At 45.7% G+C, this 22007-nt stretch overlaps 1 protein-coding gene across 5 annotated transcripts in view; it reads right to left on the bottom strand.

Moving 5' to 3' along the window:
• Positions 1-22007, bottom strand: part of LOC121436942 (FERM and PDZ domain-containing protein 3) — a 153744-nt gene that overhangs the window by 63147 nt on the left and 68590 nt on the right. The window contains exons 2-4 of one of the 5 annotated variants that reach the window (XM_041636855.1): positions 13067-13221; positions 8655-8757; positions 5509-5554 (exon numbers count right to left, since the gene is read on the bottom strand). The exons of the other annotated variants lie outside the window; for them this stretch is intronic. Coding sequence (XP_041492789.1) covers positions 5509-5554; positions 8655-8757; positions 13067-13214 — 297 coding nt within the window. The 5' untranslated portion in view covers positions 13215-13221. The remainder of the gene's footprint in view (positions 1-5508; positions 5555-8654; positions 8758-13066; positions 13222-22007) is intronic. 5 annotated transcript variants of the gene reach the window in all.

The raw sequence follows: 22007 nt of genomic DNA, 5'->3' as shown, positions 1-22007 counted from the left end.
ACTGGCCTAGAACTATGTCGCTAAGGCTGACCTCAAACTCACAGTGATCATTCTGCCTCAGGCTCCCAGCACTTGGGATGCATGAACCATATCCCTGCTCCTCTTAGTATCTCTTTATGAGGACTGGCATAAGAAAGCACAATGCTCACTTCCTTACTTGACCTTAGTTGGGAACCATGTATCAGACAATCCACAATTTCATGTCCTGCACATGTTCACAAGTAACCAGGAAAGCACCAAGGATATTGACTTGGGAGGTCATAAATAAAATCCAAGACCTAGGCAATTTTGTGTACACAAAGCCTTCAAGAAGGATGGACTAGACATGCATGTGTGCAAGGCTGCCTTTCAGTTGGAATGTACAAATTCGGCTATACTGGTAATTGAATATTTAGGTATTCTTTTGCACTGGTTGGTAAGTAGCTGCTTCCTTAATTTTCCTGGGTGCCACTTGACTTCTTCTCTGAGAAAATTTTACAAATATAAAAGCAGATAAAGGGTTAACATCTGGTTCAACTAGGAGACTTCCAAGACTGGTTGGTTCCTAAAGGTTTTGATTACTACACCACTTCTATGCTCCTACCACGTGCCAACCTACTCCTATGCTCCCAGGATTTGGGGAGAACAAAGCCAAGAACTAGAATGTGGGCTACCCGAGGGCAGGAGCCGTGCCTGTTTTCTGCACAGCTCTTTTACCAGTCTATGTAAGTGGCCAGAATAGCAGACATTTGAGTAATGTTCCATGGGTGAGTGAATGAGTTAGAAGCTCTCATCCTGGTTAGTCAGGCAATTCTGTTTGAAAGATAGACATAATCAAGCCAGGTTTGAAAGGAAATGAACACTGTTAGAAGAGATGTCAGGTAACACAAGAATACGCAGAAGGGCAGTAGGAGCTAAGAGATGCACAAGGAGAAGGAAAGTAGCCTGGCCATCACAAAGGGGCCACGAGGTGGAGAAGCTGTGGCATCAGATGTGGGTAGAGTGGGAGGAAGGTTAGGATGGATATGGGGAGAACATTAGATTCTCATTCTGCATAGCACTTTAGTTGAGTTCGAGTCTAGGTTGTTGAGATGGCTGGAATCTGGGCTTCCTTCCTCCAACCAGTATTGATTAACACCTCTTTTGTGCCAGATGCTGTTCTAGGTGTTTGGGATAGAGCAGTAAGAAAACATAGTCTCCACCCTTTCTACTGAGGGACATAGGTAACAAATGTATTAACCTAATGTTTCAAGGGAGTGTAAGATGATAAAGCCACTTTGGAAGACCAATCTGGTAGTTATTTAAACTAAACACACACTTACTATATGACCCAGCAATCACACTCTTGAGCATTTATCCCAGAGGAGTGAGTTCTTATGCGCACAAGAAACACAAATGTTTATAGCAGCTTTATTCATAATAGCCTCAAATTAGATGTAACCCAGAGGCCCTTCACTGGTGGATGATTAACTAAACTGGTGTGCTCACACCATGGGATACTATTCTATAATAAAGGCAACAAAATATCGCTGCACACAATTTGAATGAATCTCAAGGGCAATATGCTGAGTGAAACAAAGCTAAGTCCCAATGGTTCCATGTGATATTATGCCATATTGTTCCATTTTCGTGGTATTGTTGAACTAATACAGAAATGGAGACTAGATTAGTGTTTAATGGGGATTTCAGATGGAGTGGGAGGAGAAGGTGTGTCTATGTAAGGGCATCATTAGGAATCTTTCTGTTGTAGAGTTTGCCAGCATTTTCATTGTATTGGTGGATGTATACCACTGATAAATTCACATGAAACTGTGCACACGTATAGGAGCAGTGCTGTAATCCTGAAAAAAAGTTATGTGTGTTTACTCTTTTTGGAGCAGGGTCTAGATATGTAGCTTACGGGTGATGCCTATTATTGGCTGTTAACTTGACTACATCTGGAATGACCTAAAACCCCAGTGGCTGATTACACCTGTGAAGAATTTTTTAAATTAAGACCCACCTTAAATCTGGGCCACGCCTTCTGCTGGCAGCCTGTATAAAGGACATGGGAGAAGGAAGCTTGTTTTCTTTGCCTGCTTGCTCTCGCCTAGCTAGCAAGTCCATCCCTTCATTGGCATTGGAGTAGACACTAAAGACCAGCTGAGACATCTGGCCTTGTGGACTATAAGTTCTGTTCCTCTAGAGAACCCTGACTAATGCGTCATGCTGCTTTCCTGTCACACAAAATTTCTTTCCTCAACTTTTTTTGTTTGTTTTCAAGACAGGGTTTCTCTGTGTAGCAGCCCCGACTGTCCTAGAACTAGCTCTTGTAGACCAAGCTGCCCTCGAACTCAGAGATCTGCCTGTCTCTGTCTCCCAAGTGCTGGGATTAAAGGCGTCTGCTAACACTGCCCGGTGCCTGAACTTTTGAAGTGCTGAGATTGCAGGAATGAGCCATTGATTTCCCAATTTGGGTATTATGTTCTATAGTTATCGAAGATGTAATCATTAGTAACAACAGGCTATATAATACATACGATGTTTCTATATTAATTTTGTAACTCTCTGTGATTACAATTAATTCAAAAGAAAATGATTTAAAATACAGTATTTGTTCTGGACAGTGGTGGCACACACCTTTAATCCCAGCACTTGGGAGGCAGAGGCAGGTGGATCTCTGTTAGTCTGAGGCTGGTCTACAGACTGAATTCCAGAACAGTCAGGGATATACACAGAAAAACCCTGTCTCAAAAACCCAAACCAAAGCAAAAACATCAACAAAAAACTGTTTGTGACCAGCAGAAAGCAAAGTAAATGAGATTCCTTAAGATATTCTGCTCTACTTGTAGACTGGAGTGAGCCTAGCATAATCATCAGAGAGACTGCATCCAACAACTGATGGGAGCAGATGCAGAGACCCATAGCCAAACATTAGGCAGAGCTAGGGGAGTCCTGCAGAGGAAGGGGAGGAAGAATCAGGGGATCCTGAGGGGTCAGGGACACCACAAAAACCTGGTCTTCAGAATCAATAGTCTGAGACTCATTGGTGCTCTCAGAGATAAGGGAGCCTGTAGGGGACTGAGCTAGATTCTCTGCATATATGTTATGACTGAGTGTAGCTTGGTGTTTTGGTGGGACTCTTAACAGTGGGAGTGGGAAAGAGTCTCTGACTCTTTTGCCTGCTCTTGAGACCCTTTTCCTCCTACTGGGTTGCCTTGTCTAGACTTAATATGAGGGGAGTTGCCTAGTCTTTTTTGTTGTTGTTGCTGTTGTTTGAGACAAGGTTTCTCTGTAGCTTTGGAGCCTATCATCCTAGAACTAGCTCTAGAACTAGAACTAGCCTAGAAGAGGCTGGCCTCGAACTCACAGAGATCCGCCTGCCTCTGCCTCCCAAATTCTGGGATTAAAGGCATGTGCTACCACCACCCAGCTACTCTTATTGGAATTTGTTAGGCCTTTTTGGTTGATATCCCTCAAGGGGTGGGGTTTTCTTTTCTGAAGGGAAAAAGGGGAGGAGTGGATCTGGGGAGAAAGGAAGTATGTGTGTGTTTGGAAAACTGGGAAGAGTGGAGGGAGGGGAAACTGTGGTTAGGGTGTAATATATAAGAGAAGAATAAAAAAGTCAACACAAAGAATAGTTTCTGAACTTTGAGGAAAAATTAAGCAGTATCCAGAGATAATGATGGGTAGATGCTATCTTAGAAAGGATAGTCAAGCAAAGCATCTGTGAGAAAGGTGACATTTGAAAAGTCCAGATCAACAGAGTAACTCACAATGTAGCTCTGGTCAGAGTAGCAAATTCTTTTTACTACTGGGCTCAGGGAGAGTGGACAGAGACCCAGGCTGGCCTTGAGCACATCATATAGCTGAGATTGCCTTTCAACTGATCCTCCTCCCTTTGCCTTCTGAGCACTGGGATTATAGGTGTGGACTATCACGCTTGGCTCAGCATAGTAAATTCTAGCCTTACAAAATGCATGCTTTGAGGGTAGAACTAGTTGCTGTTTTCAAGACAGGGCACGTAGGGCTTGACTGTCCATGGCTCACCAGGCAACTGCCCATTGAGCAGTCAAGTGGGAAAAGACTATTCATAATACCCACAGAGGGCTAGGGTTTGTCTTTCAGAAGTAGACAAATGCACATACCTAAGGCCTGTTTGCCTGGTGCATTGTGCGTGTTGTAGTTAGTGTGTGTGTTATATGTGTGTGTTGAACATGTGTATATATGCAAGTGCCTGTGTGTATATGTGTGTGTTCACATGTATGTGTAAGCCTGAAAAGAACTTGGCACCATAGAGCAAGGTAGTGGTTCCTGGATCACTCTGAACCATTCTTCTTGACTTTTGAGCCTAGGCTTGCACCAGTGCTCCATTTCCGGCTTTACATACAAACATGCCTCTCATTGAACAATCCTTCTCTCTGTCTGTGTCTGGTGTCTGTGAAATCCTGCCCTTTCTTAAGGTCCGACTTTGGTTGGGTCTCCTTCAATGGGGCGGGCCGTCAGTGCTACGGTGCAAGAAAGTTTTATGACACTATTTCCTTTCTGGACAGATGGGCTGGAGGTGGAGTGAGGACTGGAGATTTTACACATGGAAGGCTTGCACCTGGGTCTGTGATTTAAGTTAAGGTTGCTGTAAGGATATATGCTAGTGAGGGACACTGACAAAACCCAATCCCTAGGAGAGGGAAACGGGAGATTGTCCTTCTAATACCAGTTGTGTTGATTATTATGACAATGCATTTTTAGCACACATTGTCCACCTTCAAACCTCGATTTACAGATCAAGGAACAGATTAGAAAAGGGGACTCCCTCAAGGCTACACAGCCAGCTACTGAATGTATCGGGAGATAATTGATGTTCTGGTCCTACTGTATCTCACTGTGTAACTCTGGCTGCCTTGAAACTGGGCTAGGGCAACTTAGAAATCACAGAGATCCACCTTCCGCTGCCTTCCAAGTGCTTGGGTTAAAGGTGCGAGCCAGCCCACCGGTATAAGTTCATTTTCCCACTAATTAATTGTTTGTGTGGTCCTGGGAGTCAAACCCATGACACTGAGCATGCTAGACAAATAGTTTATCGTTATCATCCCCGGCCATTCCGGCAATTTTATCTGAAGTGCTTCAAATACAGTGCTAGGTCTCACACGTCAAAGGTCAGTTAGTCTTTATGTGGATAAATAAAAGCACCCACTACCTGGCAGAACGTCATGGGAGATGGTCATGTGCAGGTGGAGCATAGCAAAAACATGGTGGGAGACAGACTCTAAGCTGAGGCAGGTGGGCAATTTAACTTGGTAAAGCAGAGGACATGTAACAGAGCACAGCACTGCAAATCTTTTCAAAATCTTCAGCCCTGGATATGGCAGTAGATAGCATGTTTAAATTCACTCCTAAATCTGGGCCTCTCTGGTCTGCTCTACATTCTTATCCCTCTTCCCTCCTAGGTCTCTGATCCCTTTTCCATCCTCGGCTGCCACTTGCCAAGATGGAGTCATGTCTTCTTAGGCAGGAGGCAGGATGAAGGGCAGATGACACACAGACACTCACCTGGTGAGTGTGCAGAACTGTAAGAACGACAGATTCCTTAGCACTCCTACAGAGAAAAGAGGGAGCAGGAGAGCAGTATAGCATGCACTAGGTATTCATCTCGCACAAGAAGCACCACCAGAATGTTCCCCTGGGTTGCATTCCAGTATATGGATTAGGACAGAGGGTAATCTGAGGATCTGCATGGATGCCTCGCCGCCGATCATTTGTGAAATCGGACACAAAACCGTCCATATTAGTTCACAGGGCGCCCAGCAATGGTATTAGCGTTACCTCTGGGGTTGCCATTTTTCAGATTTTCTTCTCATAGTCCTTCTCACATCCGCTGCAGAAATCACTAAGCCGTAGGTGTGATTTTATCTGTAGGCTAGAAAATTCTCAAGGAAAACTACAGGCCTGAATTATAGAACTCAAAGGGCACACAGCCGGAGAGTCCTGGGAACCATGTATGACGATTATTGGCAATTTGGTATTTAAGCAAGAAGAAAAACTCAAAGGAAAGACCCAAAGGAGGTCATTTGGTCATTGTGACTCATACTCAGCAGATTTATTTTAATTGAGGGACCAAAAAATGAGAGCCAAGGAGCAAGAGATGGAAGCCCAGACTCTCCAGATAGCAAATATTCAAAAGGATGAAGAATCCAAAACTCTTCCAACCAGAATTATGCCAAGGATCAAAGAGGCTGTGGGGTATGAAAATTCTCTCGCAGGAATACATAATCTTTTAAAATAGCCGAGTGAAATGGGAATAATTTTCCCTGAAGGAGTTTTCCCTCTCCTTGTTGGCCTTTTTCAGATGTTTACAGGGACAAAGGCATTCAAGGAGAGTCCTGCTGGCTCTGACACCACACACCTACAATTCTAGCACTTAGGTGACCGAGGTGGGAAGATAATGAGGCCATGCTGGATTCCATAGCAGGACCTTGTCTCAAATACCACCACTGCTGCCACCACCTCCACCACCTCCTCCAGCAGCAGCAGCAACAACAATATCAAAGCTACCTTAATTTTGGTTATTCATTTTTGCCTAAGACTCCTGCCTAAGGACTTTAAATGAACATTTCCCACATTTGTTGAGGCAAAGTCCATTGATCAATCAGCTCCAAGATCTTGGAAGTTAGTAGAACAAAGAATTGTATTATAGGAAGAATCTTTGGGGGAGCAGTTTATCTTGACTAGGGAAGGGACATGCAGTCACCTACTCCAGTCTGCCAGTTTTCTCCTATCCATTACGAAGAAAGCCAGTTTTTACAATGTCTTACAGGGGTCTCCACAATCTGTATTTATCTGTCACAACGTTCCCCACATTATCTAATCAGACTCTTGGGATGTTTCCCCTGTTCCTCCTTCAGGGCAGACACAGTTCTCTCTCTCTCTCTCTCTCTCTCTCTCTCTCTCTCTCTCTCTCTCTCTCTCTCTCTCTCTCTCTCTCTTGAATTTTTGAGACAGGGTTTCTCCGTAGCTTTTTGGTGCCTGTCCTGGAACTAGCTCTTGTAGACTAGGCTGGCCTAGAACTCACAGAGATCCACCTGCCTCTGCCTCCCGAGTGCTGGGATTAAAGGCGTGCGCCACCACCGCCCAGCCACAGTGCTCTCTTAAGGGCCTTAACACTAGCTCTTCTTTCTCCAGTGTATTTGCCTCCAAGTCTTCCTTCCCATGTCCCATTCTCAATAAAGTCAATACTCGGCATTGTGTTTAAAATTACATTTTTTTTTTTACCATTGGTCCCAGCAATTTGGTCTTCTTTACCCTATATATTTTCTATTCTTCAAATTTTTTTTATTTACTTATTTATTGTGCATACAGTTATTCACCCTGTCCACTGTTTGTGGTGTTTCTTTTTACTATACTGCAAATGCTAATAAGCCAAGACGTTTTGTGTCTTGTTCACTGTTGTGTCTTCAATGGCTAAAGTAGTATCTGGGGCATAGCAGACAACAAAACATATTCATTGAATGAATGGATGGATGGATGGATGGATGGATGGATGGATGGATGGATGAGCCATTAGCACCTGAGTTATCAAAGGAGGAAGGTTTGTTTGGGCACAGAAGGAGCTCCAGAAACCCTCACCAAATGAGACTACTTTGCTCTCGACCACAAAGACATCAAGTAGAAGCAAAGGAGGACTTCTGAGGGGGACATAGCCGAACGAACTCCAGCATATACTGATGGGGTGAAAGGGAGCTCTCCCATACTGGTCTGCTAGTGGAGAGCAAAGGGCCCAGTGAGAAGAGTGGGACAATACAATGGACAAAAGTCATCAGAGAGCAGAGACATTTGGAGGCATTGAGCTGCAGGGGGAGTGTGGCAAAGAGCTATTCTGGACTTCGGGACAGAGCGTTCCAATACCGCTCAGGCAGTTGGAGAGTGTTGTGCTACACACAAAATGCAAAGTCTGCTTCTAAAAGCCAAGGAGTGTTTTCGGGGACAGGCAGGCTTCTGGGAGGTCCAGAAAGATGAATAGAAGGAAGACACTCTGAACCAAGTACAGTAGAAGGAGACAGAAGCAAAGATGAAGGCAGATTATGCAAGGCAGAAAGAGCAAGTGAGTGAGTAAGCTTGAGAGACAGAGAGACAGAGAGATAGATGAGAGACAGGGAGTTCCCCAAACAGGTTAGCTCACTGACTTCAGCCTCCACTTCTATCCTGTGTTTCTTCTCAAGACAACTCTGCAAAGGTGTGAGAATGTGGTGTGGGAACAAGGAGTGCGTGTGTGTGCGTATGTGTGCATGTGCGTGCGTGTGTGTGCATGTGCGTGCGTGTGTGTGCATGTGTGTTTTTGCTTGCACTGTGCTTATCTCAGAGTGTTCTTTTAATGGCATATTGGATTCTCATCAGTCACTTGGCCTGCCCCACTGGACTGTAACTCCAAAACTCCAAAGGGCTTGGATGCGGAGACAAGTTGGGGAGGGCAGAGCTGAGGCTGGAGCAGAAAGGCTCTTTTTTGTTGATTCATGCGGCTGGCAGAGGATATGAGGCCCGTGATGACCCTTACTGACGGATGCCCACTAGCCCCGGCTAGAGCTGATCTGCCTGGGAAGGCTGCTCTCTAGGGCCTTGAATAGTGGTAGCCCTTTGCCACTGGTGGGTCACAGGTGGGGACATGGCTCAGCTCCTGTCAAGGCCCCAGAGGCCCCTGTTACCTGATGAGTTCTATGAACCTCTCCCTGGGGGCTTCACTCACGTCCTCCTCATTAATAGCCACAATCTGGTCACCAGTCAGGAGCTTGTCCTCAGAGGGGCCTCCTGCAGTGGAGAGGAGAGAGGCATGAGGGCTCAGAGTGCTGCCAGGGAAAGGGCAAGCCTGGGCAGAAGCCACATTGCCTGAAGGCGGCAAGCCAAGAGAGAGAGAGAGAGAGAGAGAGAGAGAGAGAGAGAGAGAGAGAGAGAGAGAGAGAGAGAGAGAGAGACTCTAGTAGAGGCCTTCAGATGATGCAGACTGAGGCAAGGTGGTGGAGGTGTTGCTCCAGCTTGGGCTTCTACGCATGGAGGGCAGAGGAATGAAGAGAGAGGACGGAGTAGAGAGCAGAGAGTAGAGCCTATTTAACACAGCATGACACAGGAGCAAAAGGTCCTAGGCTCAGGTGCAGTTGTTAGGTGTCTGGTTGGCTTGATTCTAAAGAAGGACAGAGACTTCTGTCTCATTTGAGGGGTTTCTTTAGGCCACATGAACGACTTCTAGACTGCTGGAAATGGTACAAGTGGCAAGAGTAGGGGAAGGAATCTTCTCACTTGAATATTATTCATATTTATTCTGGAATGGTTTGGGCATTCATGTGCTTGGAGATAGGGGGATTGATTTTGAAACTTAAAGGGCTTCATTTTTTTTTTTCCAACACTGAGAGGTGCTGTCCCCTACAAATGTATAAACAAAGTACAGGTCCCCCCCCCCCCCAACCCCGGGGTAGTAGGAAATCTGCTTGCTGCCTTCCCATCTCCAATGGTAAGGCTAAGAAATGATCTGTGGGAAAGGTACAAGTCTTGCTTAAGGCAAAAGATAGGGACAGAGAGCTGTCACAGACGGTAATGCTTCTGCTATCTAGGAAACTTCCTTCCTTCCTTCCTTCCTTCCTTCCTTCCTTCCTTCCTTCCTTCCTTCCTTCCTTCCTTCCTTCCCTCCCTCCCTCCCTCCCTCCCTCCCTCCCTCCCTCCCTCCCTCCCTCCCTTCCTTCCTTCCCTGAGAAAAGCTTTTCAGAGACAGAGAAAGAAGTCAGATTCAGCATGACTCAAACCCTAAAGAAAAGCTAAATGGTATGTCCCACTCTCAAACTGCCCTTGGTTACTATTTGTGGCCATTTTGAAAAGGCCAGATCCCAGCTTTTCTCTTCACAAAGAAGTGCACCGCTCATTTACTTCTCGAACACATACATAGCAAATATGTCACCAAAGGCACAGGCCTGTAATCCCAACTGCTGGGGAGGCCGAGACAGGAAGATCTGAAGTTCAACGGTGCTGGGGCTACTAAGTAAGTCCAAGGCTAGTCTGGGAAACTTAGCAAGACCCCGAGTCAAGATAAAAAAGTGAAGTCAGTCAAGAGGTGAGATTTTATGGCCCAGTATACATGGGGTCCAATCCCAAGTGCAAAAATAGTCACCTGACCATATCTCAGTGGCTCTGGCACCTGGGACTCGTGTGTGGAGGACACCTAAGCCAGCACAGCCTGCAGGAGTCACCAATGAAACAGCAACAACATCGGCGAGGCCATGCCTCATAACAGTTCCGTGATTTCGGGAATTGTGGGTATGGGGTTGACAATCATATTCTTGCAGCTCCGAAGAACTGCGCTCTAATCCTGTAGTTGTAATTTACTGTGTGACCTTGAGTGAGATGCCTAGTGGCTCCCAGTCACTTATCTGTTAACTAAGAAGATGACAGTACCTATACATCATAAGAATGTAGGGATGGCAAATGAGTTGATGAACATACAGTATTTAAAATAGCCGATTAAGTCAGGTAAAGTGGCCCACACCTGTAATCTTAGTACTTGGGAATTGAAGGCAGAAGGATTAGGAGTTCAAGGTCAGTCTTAACTATGTGGCGATTTAAAGGTCATTTTACATTGCGTAAGAATCTGTCTCAAAAAAAAAAAACAGAACAAAACAAAGAATACAAAATAGCTGATCACTACCCGTGAGAGCTGAATAAATGATGGTTATTGGATCCTCCCAGGGATAATTCCTTCCCTTTGTGTCAAAACCAACTATTTTTGTCTAGGGATGTAAGGCCGTTGGTGGACTGCTTGCTTCGCTTATGCTCGGCCATAGGGCTCACTCCCCAGAACCACATAAACTGGACGCGCTGGTGCATACCTATAATCCTAACACTCGAGAGACAGAGGGAAGACAATTACTTTAAGGCCAAAGCCAGCCTGGGCTACATAGCTGATATCAGGCTAGCCAGGAACACACAAGACCCTGTTTCTAAAACAAACAAGTACAAACGCCAACAAAATGAAAATAACAACCTCTTAGGTGGAGGCTACTTTCTTTATTTCCCTTCCTTCTTCTCCCCCTCTCCATAGCTTGTAATGGAAGAGGCCCAGCTTCCTTCCTGGGCCTCCGGCCTGTACATGTCACTGGTGATAATGATCTATCTTTTGCACAAATGGTTTGTGGGCCTTCGGAGCTATGACTGACACTCTATAGGATTCTTCATCTTTTCTTATGGCCTTATATGGGCTCAAATATCCTCTGCATCTAGTAGCTGCGTGAATCAGCCCATCTTTTACATGGTAGGGCCTGTCAGCCCCTAGCTGTTTTGTGACTCTATCATGGGACTTTTCTTTCTTTCTTTTTTTTTTTTTTAAATTTAATGTGCATTGATGTCCAGTCTCCTGGAACAGGGATTACAGACAGTTGTGAGCTACCATGTGGGTGCTGAGAATTGAATCTGGGTCCTCTGGAAGAGCAGTCAGTGCTCTTAACCACTGAGCCATCGCTCCAGGCCCAGGAATTTTCTTTTCATCCCTTCACCTCCTTCTGCTTTAAGACAGGAATGAGATAGAGGAGGGTTTTGTCCAGTCTTCAAACTCTGTTTACTTTGAAGTTAAAGTCGGGGGCTCCTGGTGGTCTATTGTTAGACTAAGTTTCACTTATTCCCTCTTCCCAAGACAAATTTGGTTTCTGATCAGAAGACAGAACTCTTTTGCCAACTGTATGGCTGACTCAGGAGCCTTAGGTTATCCACAGACTCCTGTATTGAATTTTGTTTACTTGTGCCCTCTAGTTGAAGAGAGCTTACAGAATTTTTTTTCCTTTTCCTTTGAGGATAGCGAAATTCATCAAATTTCTGCAAGACCAGTTTGTAATCTGCTGCTCCTTTTTACTGACTGAGCCACTGTTGTAAACATCTCAAGCCTCAGGCCTAGCCAGTGAGGAATAAAGCCCTTTCCTGTCAATGGAAAGAGAATTCAAACACAACAGCGCTTGGGCTCTATCTCACTGACAATGGCAGGGGTTCATACTTGGGGGCAGGGTGCTTCTTCCTTTTCCTATCCCATGCATTCTCTTTCAAGCCCACCTTGCCCCTCACCAACTCAGACAGGCTCTGAGCAAACGCTTGTTCAGCTGCTTCCTGGTTGAGTGGCCCTTCTGTGCCTCAGTTTCCTCATTTGTAAAACGGGAGTGGTTCCTCTTACCTTGCCGGCTTGGCTGTGAGAACTAGACAAAATGATTTCTTTTCCCCTTTGGTTTTTTTTGAGACAGGATTTCTCTGTGTAACAGTACTGGCTGTACTGGGTTCACTCTGTAGACCAGGCTGGCCTCAGACTCACTGAGATCCACCTGTCTCTGCCTCCCAAGTGCTGGGATTAAGGGCGTGCGCCACCACGGCCTGGCTGAGAGCTAGACAAAATGAAAAAAAAGGACATAGAAGATGCTTTGTCAATGGGAGCTTTGACTACTGCCAGTCTGGCCTTGAGACAGTTCGCTCTCCATTTCCTATCCTACCAGGGGTCTCAGTCCTGATTCTGGTCTCCACTAACTCATCCTTCGCATGACTTGTCTCCACAGCCTGAAGATAAAATTCTTTGTGTGTATGTGTGACAGGTAAGTATGGACACACGCATGCCATTGTGCATGGGCGGATGTCAAAGAAGAATTTTGTGGCTTTGACTCTTTCCTTCCACATTTATGGACTCCAGGGATCAAACTTAGGTCATCAGGTTGGCACAGCGAGTGCTTTTCTTCGCTAAGCTTGTCTGTCTCTCTGGCCCCCAATTCTTGAGGATAGGAGCTGTGTTTTGTGCTTCCTTGCGGCACTGCTGGGCTTAGAGTAGGCATTCTATAAATACTCGTTGAATTAAATTGAATGGTACTTTCGTATCCAAGGTATGATGTATCTCCTATGCATGCTCTCTGCAAAGGCAAGGTTTTTTTCCCCCAAATCCTCTTAATTGCAGCCACCTCGATGGATTGGTATTAGTTGACAAATCTTTACCCACGCTTGGTAAATTACTTAGTAAGCCCATATACTTAGAAGCTCTGCTCTCTGGGAAGATACGTAGGTATTGGAGACAAAAGCCAAGGGTTGGGGACACCCTCTAAGGGGCACCTACCTGGCCTCACAGATCGAATCACCACAGGCCTCTCACTGCCGGCTACGAAGCCAAAGCCATATATAGGGTCCCGGTGGATGGCCACTTGTCGTAGTGTCTCTGCTGGCAGCTGTACACATTCCATATCATTTGCACTCTTTTCCTGCATCACATGACTGGGGGAAGGGGAAGATTGGAGCAAAACAAGATGCAAAGGGAACTAAGCCTCAACAGCAGTTGGGAGGAGCATCAGTTCTGGCTCTGGCTACGATAGCTGGGAGATGGAAGCTTAATTTCCTTCATGCTTTGGGAGTAGTAGAAGCGATGACAACCTCGCAGTTCATACTGGTAAGAGGGAGCTGGGTGGTGGAGGGGGAGAAGCTACTTGTCTTCAGGAGAAACTGGTGACATGGGAATTGCAAGTCACACTCCTTCTCTATGATGCTGGGACTCTACAAGAAGCCTACATGCAAATGCAGTGTTCTGAAGTCAACTGGTATCACCTATCTTAATTGGCTATTAACTCCCTCAAGGAAACGAAGCCCCCCAGGGAACAGACCATGAAAGCAGGCGAATAAGTGGGAAAGGAAATGTGAAGTCATTCTGGAATGAGGCGCAGCTTCACGAAGTCCTCGTGCAATTTTAAACTTTAATGTCTATTAGGTGATATATAAAAAGGAGCTATTTAGGTGGCATATATAAACAAGCGTGCTAATGTTCGGGACCATTACTTTACACAATTGTACATAATGCCAACTTATTTCACTTAATGGGACAGCTGGAAAATGGCTCCTGTGGCCAGAAGGGGAGCATCTTCTTGAGGTTGCTGGCAGATCTGAAACTCAGTCAAGCCTGGGGAAGAGGAAACACTTCCCTCACACCTGGGGGGAGAGTCCACATCATTCTCTCAGCACCTACAACTTAAGCTCCTGAAGGTAAGCCATTCCCCAGAGCTGTATAAAGTTTCTACGCCAAGGGCCAGGGTGAGGCATATTTCAGGCATTTGGATGAAGAGTCCTGGGTAGTGGGGGTGTGAATTTGAAAGTGAAGTTTGTGGGGGCACTGAGTGATAGGTACACCTGAGAGAGAATAAAGTAGGGAATGGTGGTCTAGAAGAAGGGCAAAACAGGCAGAGATGAAAAAGAGAGAGGACCAGGGCCAAGGGACTTAGGTCTTAGCTACCTGATTTGACTCCCCCATACCCTCAGTCTTTCAGTTATGGTGGATGAACCTAGGTTTCTTCCCTCACATATCTGTTCTCTAGAGCAAGAGTTCTAGCCAGTGCTCTTCAAGACAGATGACTAGGACAAGGTTTGTAAAGATGTGGGAGGCTTTGACTCTGAGAGCGAGGCATTTGTTGACTAGCTAAGAACTCCAAACTCTTCGGTGCCAGGTGGGTTCTAACAGCTAGCTTGTTTATCAGGAGCTGACTAACGAGAGCAGAGCTTTAGAATGTTTGTGGGGGAGGCGAGGCTTGGAGTAATTATATGAAAGATAAATGAGAGTCCAGCAAGGCCCCCGCAGCTGTTTCCATCGCAGCAGACCAAGGCTGATAGGAATCAGCAGCATATGCTCTAGCTGTACCCAGTGCGGCCTGGAGACCGTCTTCATCCCTCAGGGAGGTGGAAAGGGATGTTAGTACCGGGCAAGTCTCTAGACAGCAAACTTGGAGGTCTCTAGAAGGCAAATTTAGAAGTTGGCTCCCTCCCGTCTTCCTACCCTAATAAGACAAAGGGACACTTTCTAACAGAAAGGCATGAAGCAGCTGGAAGGTGGCTTGGCTGTTGTCCTGAATAGGTATTTTTGGGGTACAGGATATCTTTGAGGGTGACCTGAGGTACTTCCCTGACTTCTGTTCAGAAGGAAGCCAGAAAGCATTGTCTTATGCTGCCATCTTGCCTCAGCCTTGAGGTTGCCACTCAATTGAGCCTTTGTTTCTGCTCCCTAGTCTCGAGGACAGTAAGAAGCCCCTACTTGGGACTCCATGAGCTGGTTGCTGATGTGGGCATCCACTGGGGTGGGTTGGATGCTTGAGAACCTGTTGGGCTGCACAGCCCCTGGCATGGGGAGCAAAGAGACTGCAGGTATGCCATGGAAGTACCTGGAACTGTCCTGTACTCACCCTCCCATCCCAAGGACCAACAATCCAGATTTGCCCTTCCTTTTCATTTCGTGAAGCTGGGGACACTTCAGCCTCCAGTGGGTCTTGAGGTACCACCATTACTGATGAAAACAATCGCTCTTGGAGCCAGAGCAACTGACAAGTCGAAAACCTTTTGTGACATGTTTTCCTTTATTCTTCTGACTCACATCGGCCAATCAACGAGTATTTATGGAGTACCGACTCAGGCAGTCCAGAGCCCTGAGGACAACAGAAGCTCTAGGACATTGGCTTCAGAGAGCTACCAGTCCAGCTTGAAAGGAAAAGGCAAGGGTCCAATGCACACAGGAATTAGAGTGTGATTGAGACCAGTAGATGAACTTGACAACCAAGTCAACCTTGTATATTCAGAGGAAAGGGTGGAAAAGCTGGAGAAGGTGCTAGAGAGGGTGTGGGAATGGTTCTGGCGGGCTAGGAAAAGACACACTGTGGAGAGAGATGGGAACCCATGCTCTCTCTCACAGGAGACCCAGCTATTCTCCCCCATACAAGGCACATCTCCAGGTGAAACGGAATCATGCTTTGTTCCTCACTAGAATTGTTCCTGAGCTGGCTAACTGTCCCTAGCTGGAACCTTCTCAATTCTACAAGTGTACAATGCCTCACGATGCCCAGGCCTTCCCTCATATCTTGAGGCAGGGGAGAAACCTCTATTAACAGACCTAGGAGGCCACTTTCTAATCCAATGGAAGGTCTTCCTTCCCTCCTGAGGGCTGCAGCCCAGTCCCTCTGAAATTTGCTAAGCGTCTGTCCCGAGACAGGAGTGACACTGGAGGCAAGCAGTGATGGATGACAGGAGCACAGCTGGCCAAGGGTCACATGACCGCCTTCCCAGGGAAACTAGGCAATTTGACTTTGAAAGCCATTTGACTTCTGGTCTCACCAAACAGGGTAACCCTGAGAAAATTACAAAGCAGCCAAAGCTCATGAGTCCCACCCCCCCCCCCCCGCATTGCTTTCTTTCTGACATCTGCTATTTTCTTCTGTTGTTTGCCCCAAATATGCAACACCTTTATCCTGTGCCCTTTGATACACAATGTCTCTCAAGTATCTGCTCACCCTACACCAGGGTGGCCCTCTTCATTCAGTGATCCAAGAGAAAGTTCTAACCTTTTCTTTCCTCCTCATAGTAACAAGCCTTTAGGTCCACGTGCTTCTTTGCATACTGACACCTATTACCTCACATCCGTTATCTCCTCACAGCTGCTATCTGTCCTGCCAAAGAGGTGAGGTTACCACTCCTCCCCGAGTCCTCAAGGTAGAAGGAGCAGACACCCAGAGAGACGGAGCACATCCTTGGTCCAGCTGGGGCCAAATCTCCTTGGCAAGTCCCTAAATCCCAGCACCATCAACTACATGCTCTCGAAGTCCTGGATCCCTGATTACCCAGAATCTCCAACCCTGTGAATAGTAACATGTCATGTCCTGGCCGGGCCTGGATGCTTGGCACACATGATAATTAACCCGTCTCTGATCCTGTTCCCTTTCTGTTGTTGGGAGAATGAAATGAGATCATGGTTACAGAAGAAAAGCGCTTAGAAGGTTAAGTATAGCATGCGATTGTAGAGGAGACAATATTACGGGTAGCATTATTCAAGGTGGCCGGAGGAAGAGAGAAAAAGGGAGCCAAAAATGAACCTTCACCCAAAGCCATTGCAGCTTTGGGGCCTTCCCACGCTCTTTCTTTTAAAGAGACAGCTCTGCAATCAATGTACTCTGCTCCTTTGTTAGCGGGGCAGCCCATTTCCTGGCCCAAACTATCAGACAATCTGACTCCATTTGAATGCTTTGATTGCTTTGTGAACCAACTTGACCTCCATCACTGGTCAAAGAAAAACCAGGAGCTGGAGTTCACACTAACAACTGTTGCTAGGCAGGATGAGGCAAAAGACAGATGAACTGACAGGGCAATGAAATGCGTCTGTGCTAATGCTCTATCTCTCTGTGCTTTGGGGCAGGAGGACTAAAATGTTACAGTTACATTTCCAGGCATTGGCTTTTAGTTCTCGTCCCTCCTGGCCATTGGCTTTTTTTTTTCTTTACATTTGGTTGGCTCCTTGGGGAGTCTTGTCATTCTCCTTGAAACTGGCAGGATTTGGAGCCATGTGGCGCCAATTAGCCCTCTGATTCCAGTAACTGGAGCCTGACTCTCCTGGAAACTCCAAAGATTCAGCACAGCAGGCAAGCAGCTGGGTACCTATGAGATGCCACGGGCTCCAGGTGGCAATAACGGGAGTCCCATCTCCAGAGCTCTGCAAGAGCAGCTCCTCTGGGTGGAAAGCTCTTTCCCTTGGAAAGGTGCTTTCACCCCTCATTTTAGCTAGCTGCGTCTTCCTATGGAGTGCTGCTCAAATTTTAATGTGCACATGGCTCATGTGGGGGGTATTACCAAATTATTCCGAGGCAGCCAGTCTGTAGTCAGCTCTGACAGTCTGACCTATTCCAGGGTGATGCCACTGCCGACTATAATTTGGGATGCAAGGCTGTTATCCTTAGATAATGGGAGACCCACAGGCAGATGGGAGGCACTGAAATGCTTTTACTCTGGTTTTTTTCACCATTGAAGGTCCCAGATAAAATGTAACTGCTGCCAGGGGTAGTGGCATGCATGTGTAATCCCAGGAGTTGGGACAAAGAGACAGTAAAATCAAGAGTTCAAGGTCATTCTCAGCTACAGAGGCCAGCCCCATCTGCATGAGACCTTGTTTTGAAAATACAAAAAACCAAATCAGTAAAAACCCATTATCATCTATCATGGACACGTTAATTTTTGTAAACAAGGCTCTGGATGGCTGAATCAGATATATCTGAGGGATAAATACGGAGAGCTCAAAACATTTATGAAATGAGACAGGCAAGGTCACTTTGGGGCAAGGAGAGAAAAGATATGGATCGATTTGGCTCTACTGAAGAATGTGGTCATCCCAAGGACTAGAGACATCCGGGAGTCAGGTAGTTAGATACAGCAAAGTAACAGAGCTAGGAGTTTATTGAGGACTTACCATGTTCCAGGATCTATTGACATATTACCCTCCTCCATCTTTATGGCAACCTCCTGAACTTGACTATTTGACAGATGAGGAAACTGATTTGACAAAAGAGATCATATAAATTGCTAAGGAATGTCCACTTAGAAGCCATGCGGAACTCAACATGAACCCAGGTCTGCCAATTAGTCTACGATTTTTGTCAAGAACCTATGAGCCTAACAGATTATCAAAATGTTATGAGGTCACCTCGGTGGACTGTTCCTTCCCAAGTGAAGGGAGGGCTGTTTCAGTGCTGTCGTTAAGAGTAGCCATCTTGGAAGCCACTATGCCAGTAAGCAACATCAGGGATGGTAGGCACAGAACTGACCTCCTCTTATTAGTGGAGGATACATTATAAGATCAAGGTTTTTCTCACCTTAAATCAAAGTTACCTTAAATCAAAGATAATATCAAACTCTCTATATATTGTGGTTATTTTTCTGTATGTACATCACTATGAACAAGTTTAATTTAATGAGTGAGGCACAGTAAAAAAAAAATAACAATGATAAAAGAGAAGATGGGTTTATTGGTACACATCGGTAATCCCAGTACTACAGAGGTTAAAGCTACAGGATGAGGAATTCTTGGCCAGTCTAGCTACATAACGAGTTTCAGGTCAACCTGGGGTATACAGTAAGAGTCCTGACTAAAAGGAAAGAAGAGAGAGAGAGAGAGAGCGAGAGCGAGAGCGAGAGCGAGAGAGAGAGAGAGAGAGAGAGAGAGAGGAAGAAGGAAGGAAAGGAATGAGACTTCCTTCCTATAACAATGTACTTGTGACGGTTTGAATGAGAATGGCCCCACAGGCTCATATATTTGAATGCTTGCTCTCTTGTTGGTGAAACTGTTAGGAGTTGTGGCCTTGTTGAAGGAGGTTTGTCACCAGGGGTAGGCTCTGAGGGTTCAAAAGCCCCTGTCAGACCCAGTTTCTCTCTCTGCCTCCAACTTGAGGATCAGGATGCAAGTTCTTAGCTACTGCTCCAGTGCCATGCCTAACTGCCTGCTGCCCTCCTCCCTGCCATGGTGGTCATGGGCTCACCCTCTGAAACAGTAAGCAAGCTCCCAATTAAATGCATTCTTTTAGAAGTTGCCTTACTATGGTGTCTCTTCACAGCAACAGAACAGTAACTAAGACAGTACTATAATAAAAATCTCTTGAAGGTATGAATTGTTTACTCTTGGGATCTTTCACTTGGCGTTGTTGGGCTCTTGTTAAATGAAGGCAACTAAAACTGCAGAAAGTGAAGCCATTGGCTGAGAGGGGGTTACTGAAATGACCTGTCCATGATCTAATACCACACTTTGTCCCTTCCTTTGTGGCCTCTGGAGCTCCTAGTTAACAGCTTGCTCTCCTGTACCCTCAATTTTTCTTCTGAAACTGCCATCTCCTTTCCAAACTGAGACTTGAGGCTAGCTCTTTCCAATCTGTCCTTCTGTTTCTGTGTCAGTGGGTAGGGGATAAAAGAAAGCAAAACCCACTCCCTTCCCTTGATGGCTGGATGTTTTAAGTGTTTTTGGTGCCTTGGATGGTTCCCCTCTCCTCATTTTGGATCAGTCATCTTAGCCAAAGAAAGGTGAACTGGCAGGCCTATGACTCCAGACAAACATACTTAGGACTGGTCAGCTGGGAGGGGAGCTCGGCCGGCAGGAGAAAAAGTCTACCAGGCATTTATCTCGGGTCAGGAGGGTGAGTAACAGCTCAGATGTTTCCTGGCTTTCTTCTGGATCTGCGGTGCCTTTCCTCATCTGTCTGCTTGTCAGGGATCTGTCCAGCTCCTAGCCCCTCATTTTGAAGTGGAAGCTGCTTATTTTTGAAAATTGTTTTTGTTTCTCTCTCTCTGGGATCTCAGCTGTTCAGGACCTGCAGGGGAGGGGCTCTCTTTAGGCCATTAGCTCTTTCTTCTGAAATGCCCCCTCCTTTCGAGGCACCTGCTTCTTACCAGCCACCCTCCCTTCCTGGTGTTACCTGTAAACTTTCCTGCGGGCCCCAAGGTCACTGAGGACTTTCATTCCTAATCATATGTGATTCCCCCCTCCACGCTTTTTAAAAAGAAGTCTTGGTAGAATATACATAACATAAAATGTACAGCTTCAGCCATTCCCACTTGTACAATTAGTCCTGTGACATTAAAATCACTCGCATTGTTTCGCAACTCTCGCAACCATCCATTTCCAGAAAGCTTTCCTCTTCACAAACGGAAACTTACGTGGTCGGCATATTTCAGAGAGAAGAATGTCTTCAGGATTCAGCCATATTGTAGCCTGTGTCGGCACCTCCTTCCTCTTAAGATTCAATCATATTCTATGTATGCGCCACATTTTATTCATCTGTTGATGGACACTGATTGTTCTCAACATTTGCTTACTTCGAATAATGCTGCTATGAATACAGATGTAGAAATTTCGGCCGCATCCTTGATTTCACTTTTAGGGGGAGCATACCCATGTCTTGGTTTCTCCTAAAGGCTCATGTCTCCAGGTCTTGGTTGCTATTTGGAAAGTGATTAAATTCCAGGAATCTGAGTCAACCAAAGGATCGATCCCTTGATGGATATATAATGCGATGGTGTTATTGGGAGGGGGTAGAGCATGGGAGGTGGGGGCCTTGCTTGAATGAGTAAAGAAGTCTCTAGAAGAGTACTCCAGAGAGACACAATCTTGTCCCTTTTTTGCTTCTCTCTTTGTTTTCTGGCTGCCATGGTGTGTGCACCTTTCTCCATGGTGCTTCTGCTGTACCATGGGCCTAAAGTCAGTGGAACCAGCCAGTTGTGTACTGAAATCTATGAGACCATGCTACAAAACAAATTTGTCCTCTTTTAAAATTATTTCTCTGAAAGAAACATTTCGTGCAGCAATGAAAAAGTGACTAACCCAACTTAGAAGTGGGATTCCCAGATATTAAGAGAACTCTAATTTTCTTTTAGGAATGGCCATAGTATTTCCTACAGTGGGTACACCACTTCCCTCTAGCTATGACTTCTTTTCTGCTTATTGCTTTGTTTTTGTAATAGCTATGAAACGGTGGGCCCACTCCTACTTTTGATATCACTATTGGTGAATTCAACATCTACAAGGTGATAGGGGAAGCCACTAAAAACAAATTCTTTCCCTGAGCTCCCTTCATTGTCAAACCTAGACACTATCAAGTATTGTACTAACTCTCACATCTCCAGTGCTGACACCCCACTATATACTATGCTCTCTATTCTACTTCCGGTTTTCTTCCAAAGGGTTCCCATTGCAGGATGCAGCAGAATGTATGATGATAACTTATTCGCTGTCCACACTCCCTGTAAATCTCCTTCCCCATTTTTTCTTGAGCCAACTTTCTATCTACTAGCTCTCAAATATCAGATAGTCCTGCTTATTCACCATTTTTATTCTTCAAGCTCTTTCTTAGCTTCAAGTCCTCTTTTCTACAGACTGTAAATTTTTGGTCTTCCACTATGGTAATTCTCTCTCAAACACCTTCAACACTTCTTTCCTCTCCCTCTGCCAGAATCGCCAGGTAAAACCTCACCCTTGATGAATGCAATCCTATGTAGTCTTAACAGTTGTTGGAGGAAGCTTCAGACAAACTATACAGCTGGGTGGCTGGCTCTCACGCTAACCTAGTGATCTTAAATCTGGTGCCCGTTTTCACTGATGGATGGCCACTACTTTCTCACTCTCTAGTATGCGTCTTTTATAGCTCCTCTTCTTTTCTCCCAGTCTTCCTATCAGCTCAATTGGAAACTTCAAGATTTCTCAGCTGATGAGGCAAAAAAGGCAG

Source organism: Microtus oregoni, unplaced genomic scaffold (genome assembly GCF_018167655.1).
Source record: "Microtus oregoni isolate MIOR12 unplaced genomic scaffold, Mior012 000050F_009, whole genome shotgun sequence".
Lineage (NCBI taxonomy): Eukaryota > Metazoa > Chordata > Mammalia > Rodentia > Cricetidae > Microtus > Microtus oregoni.
This window is presented reverse-complemented; position numbering and strand designations above follow the sequence as displayed.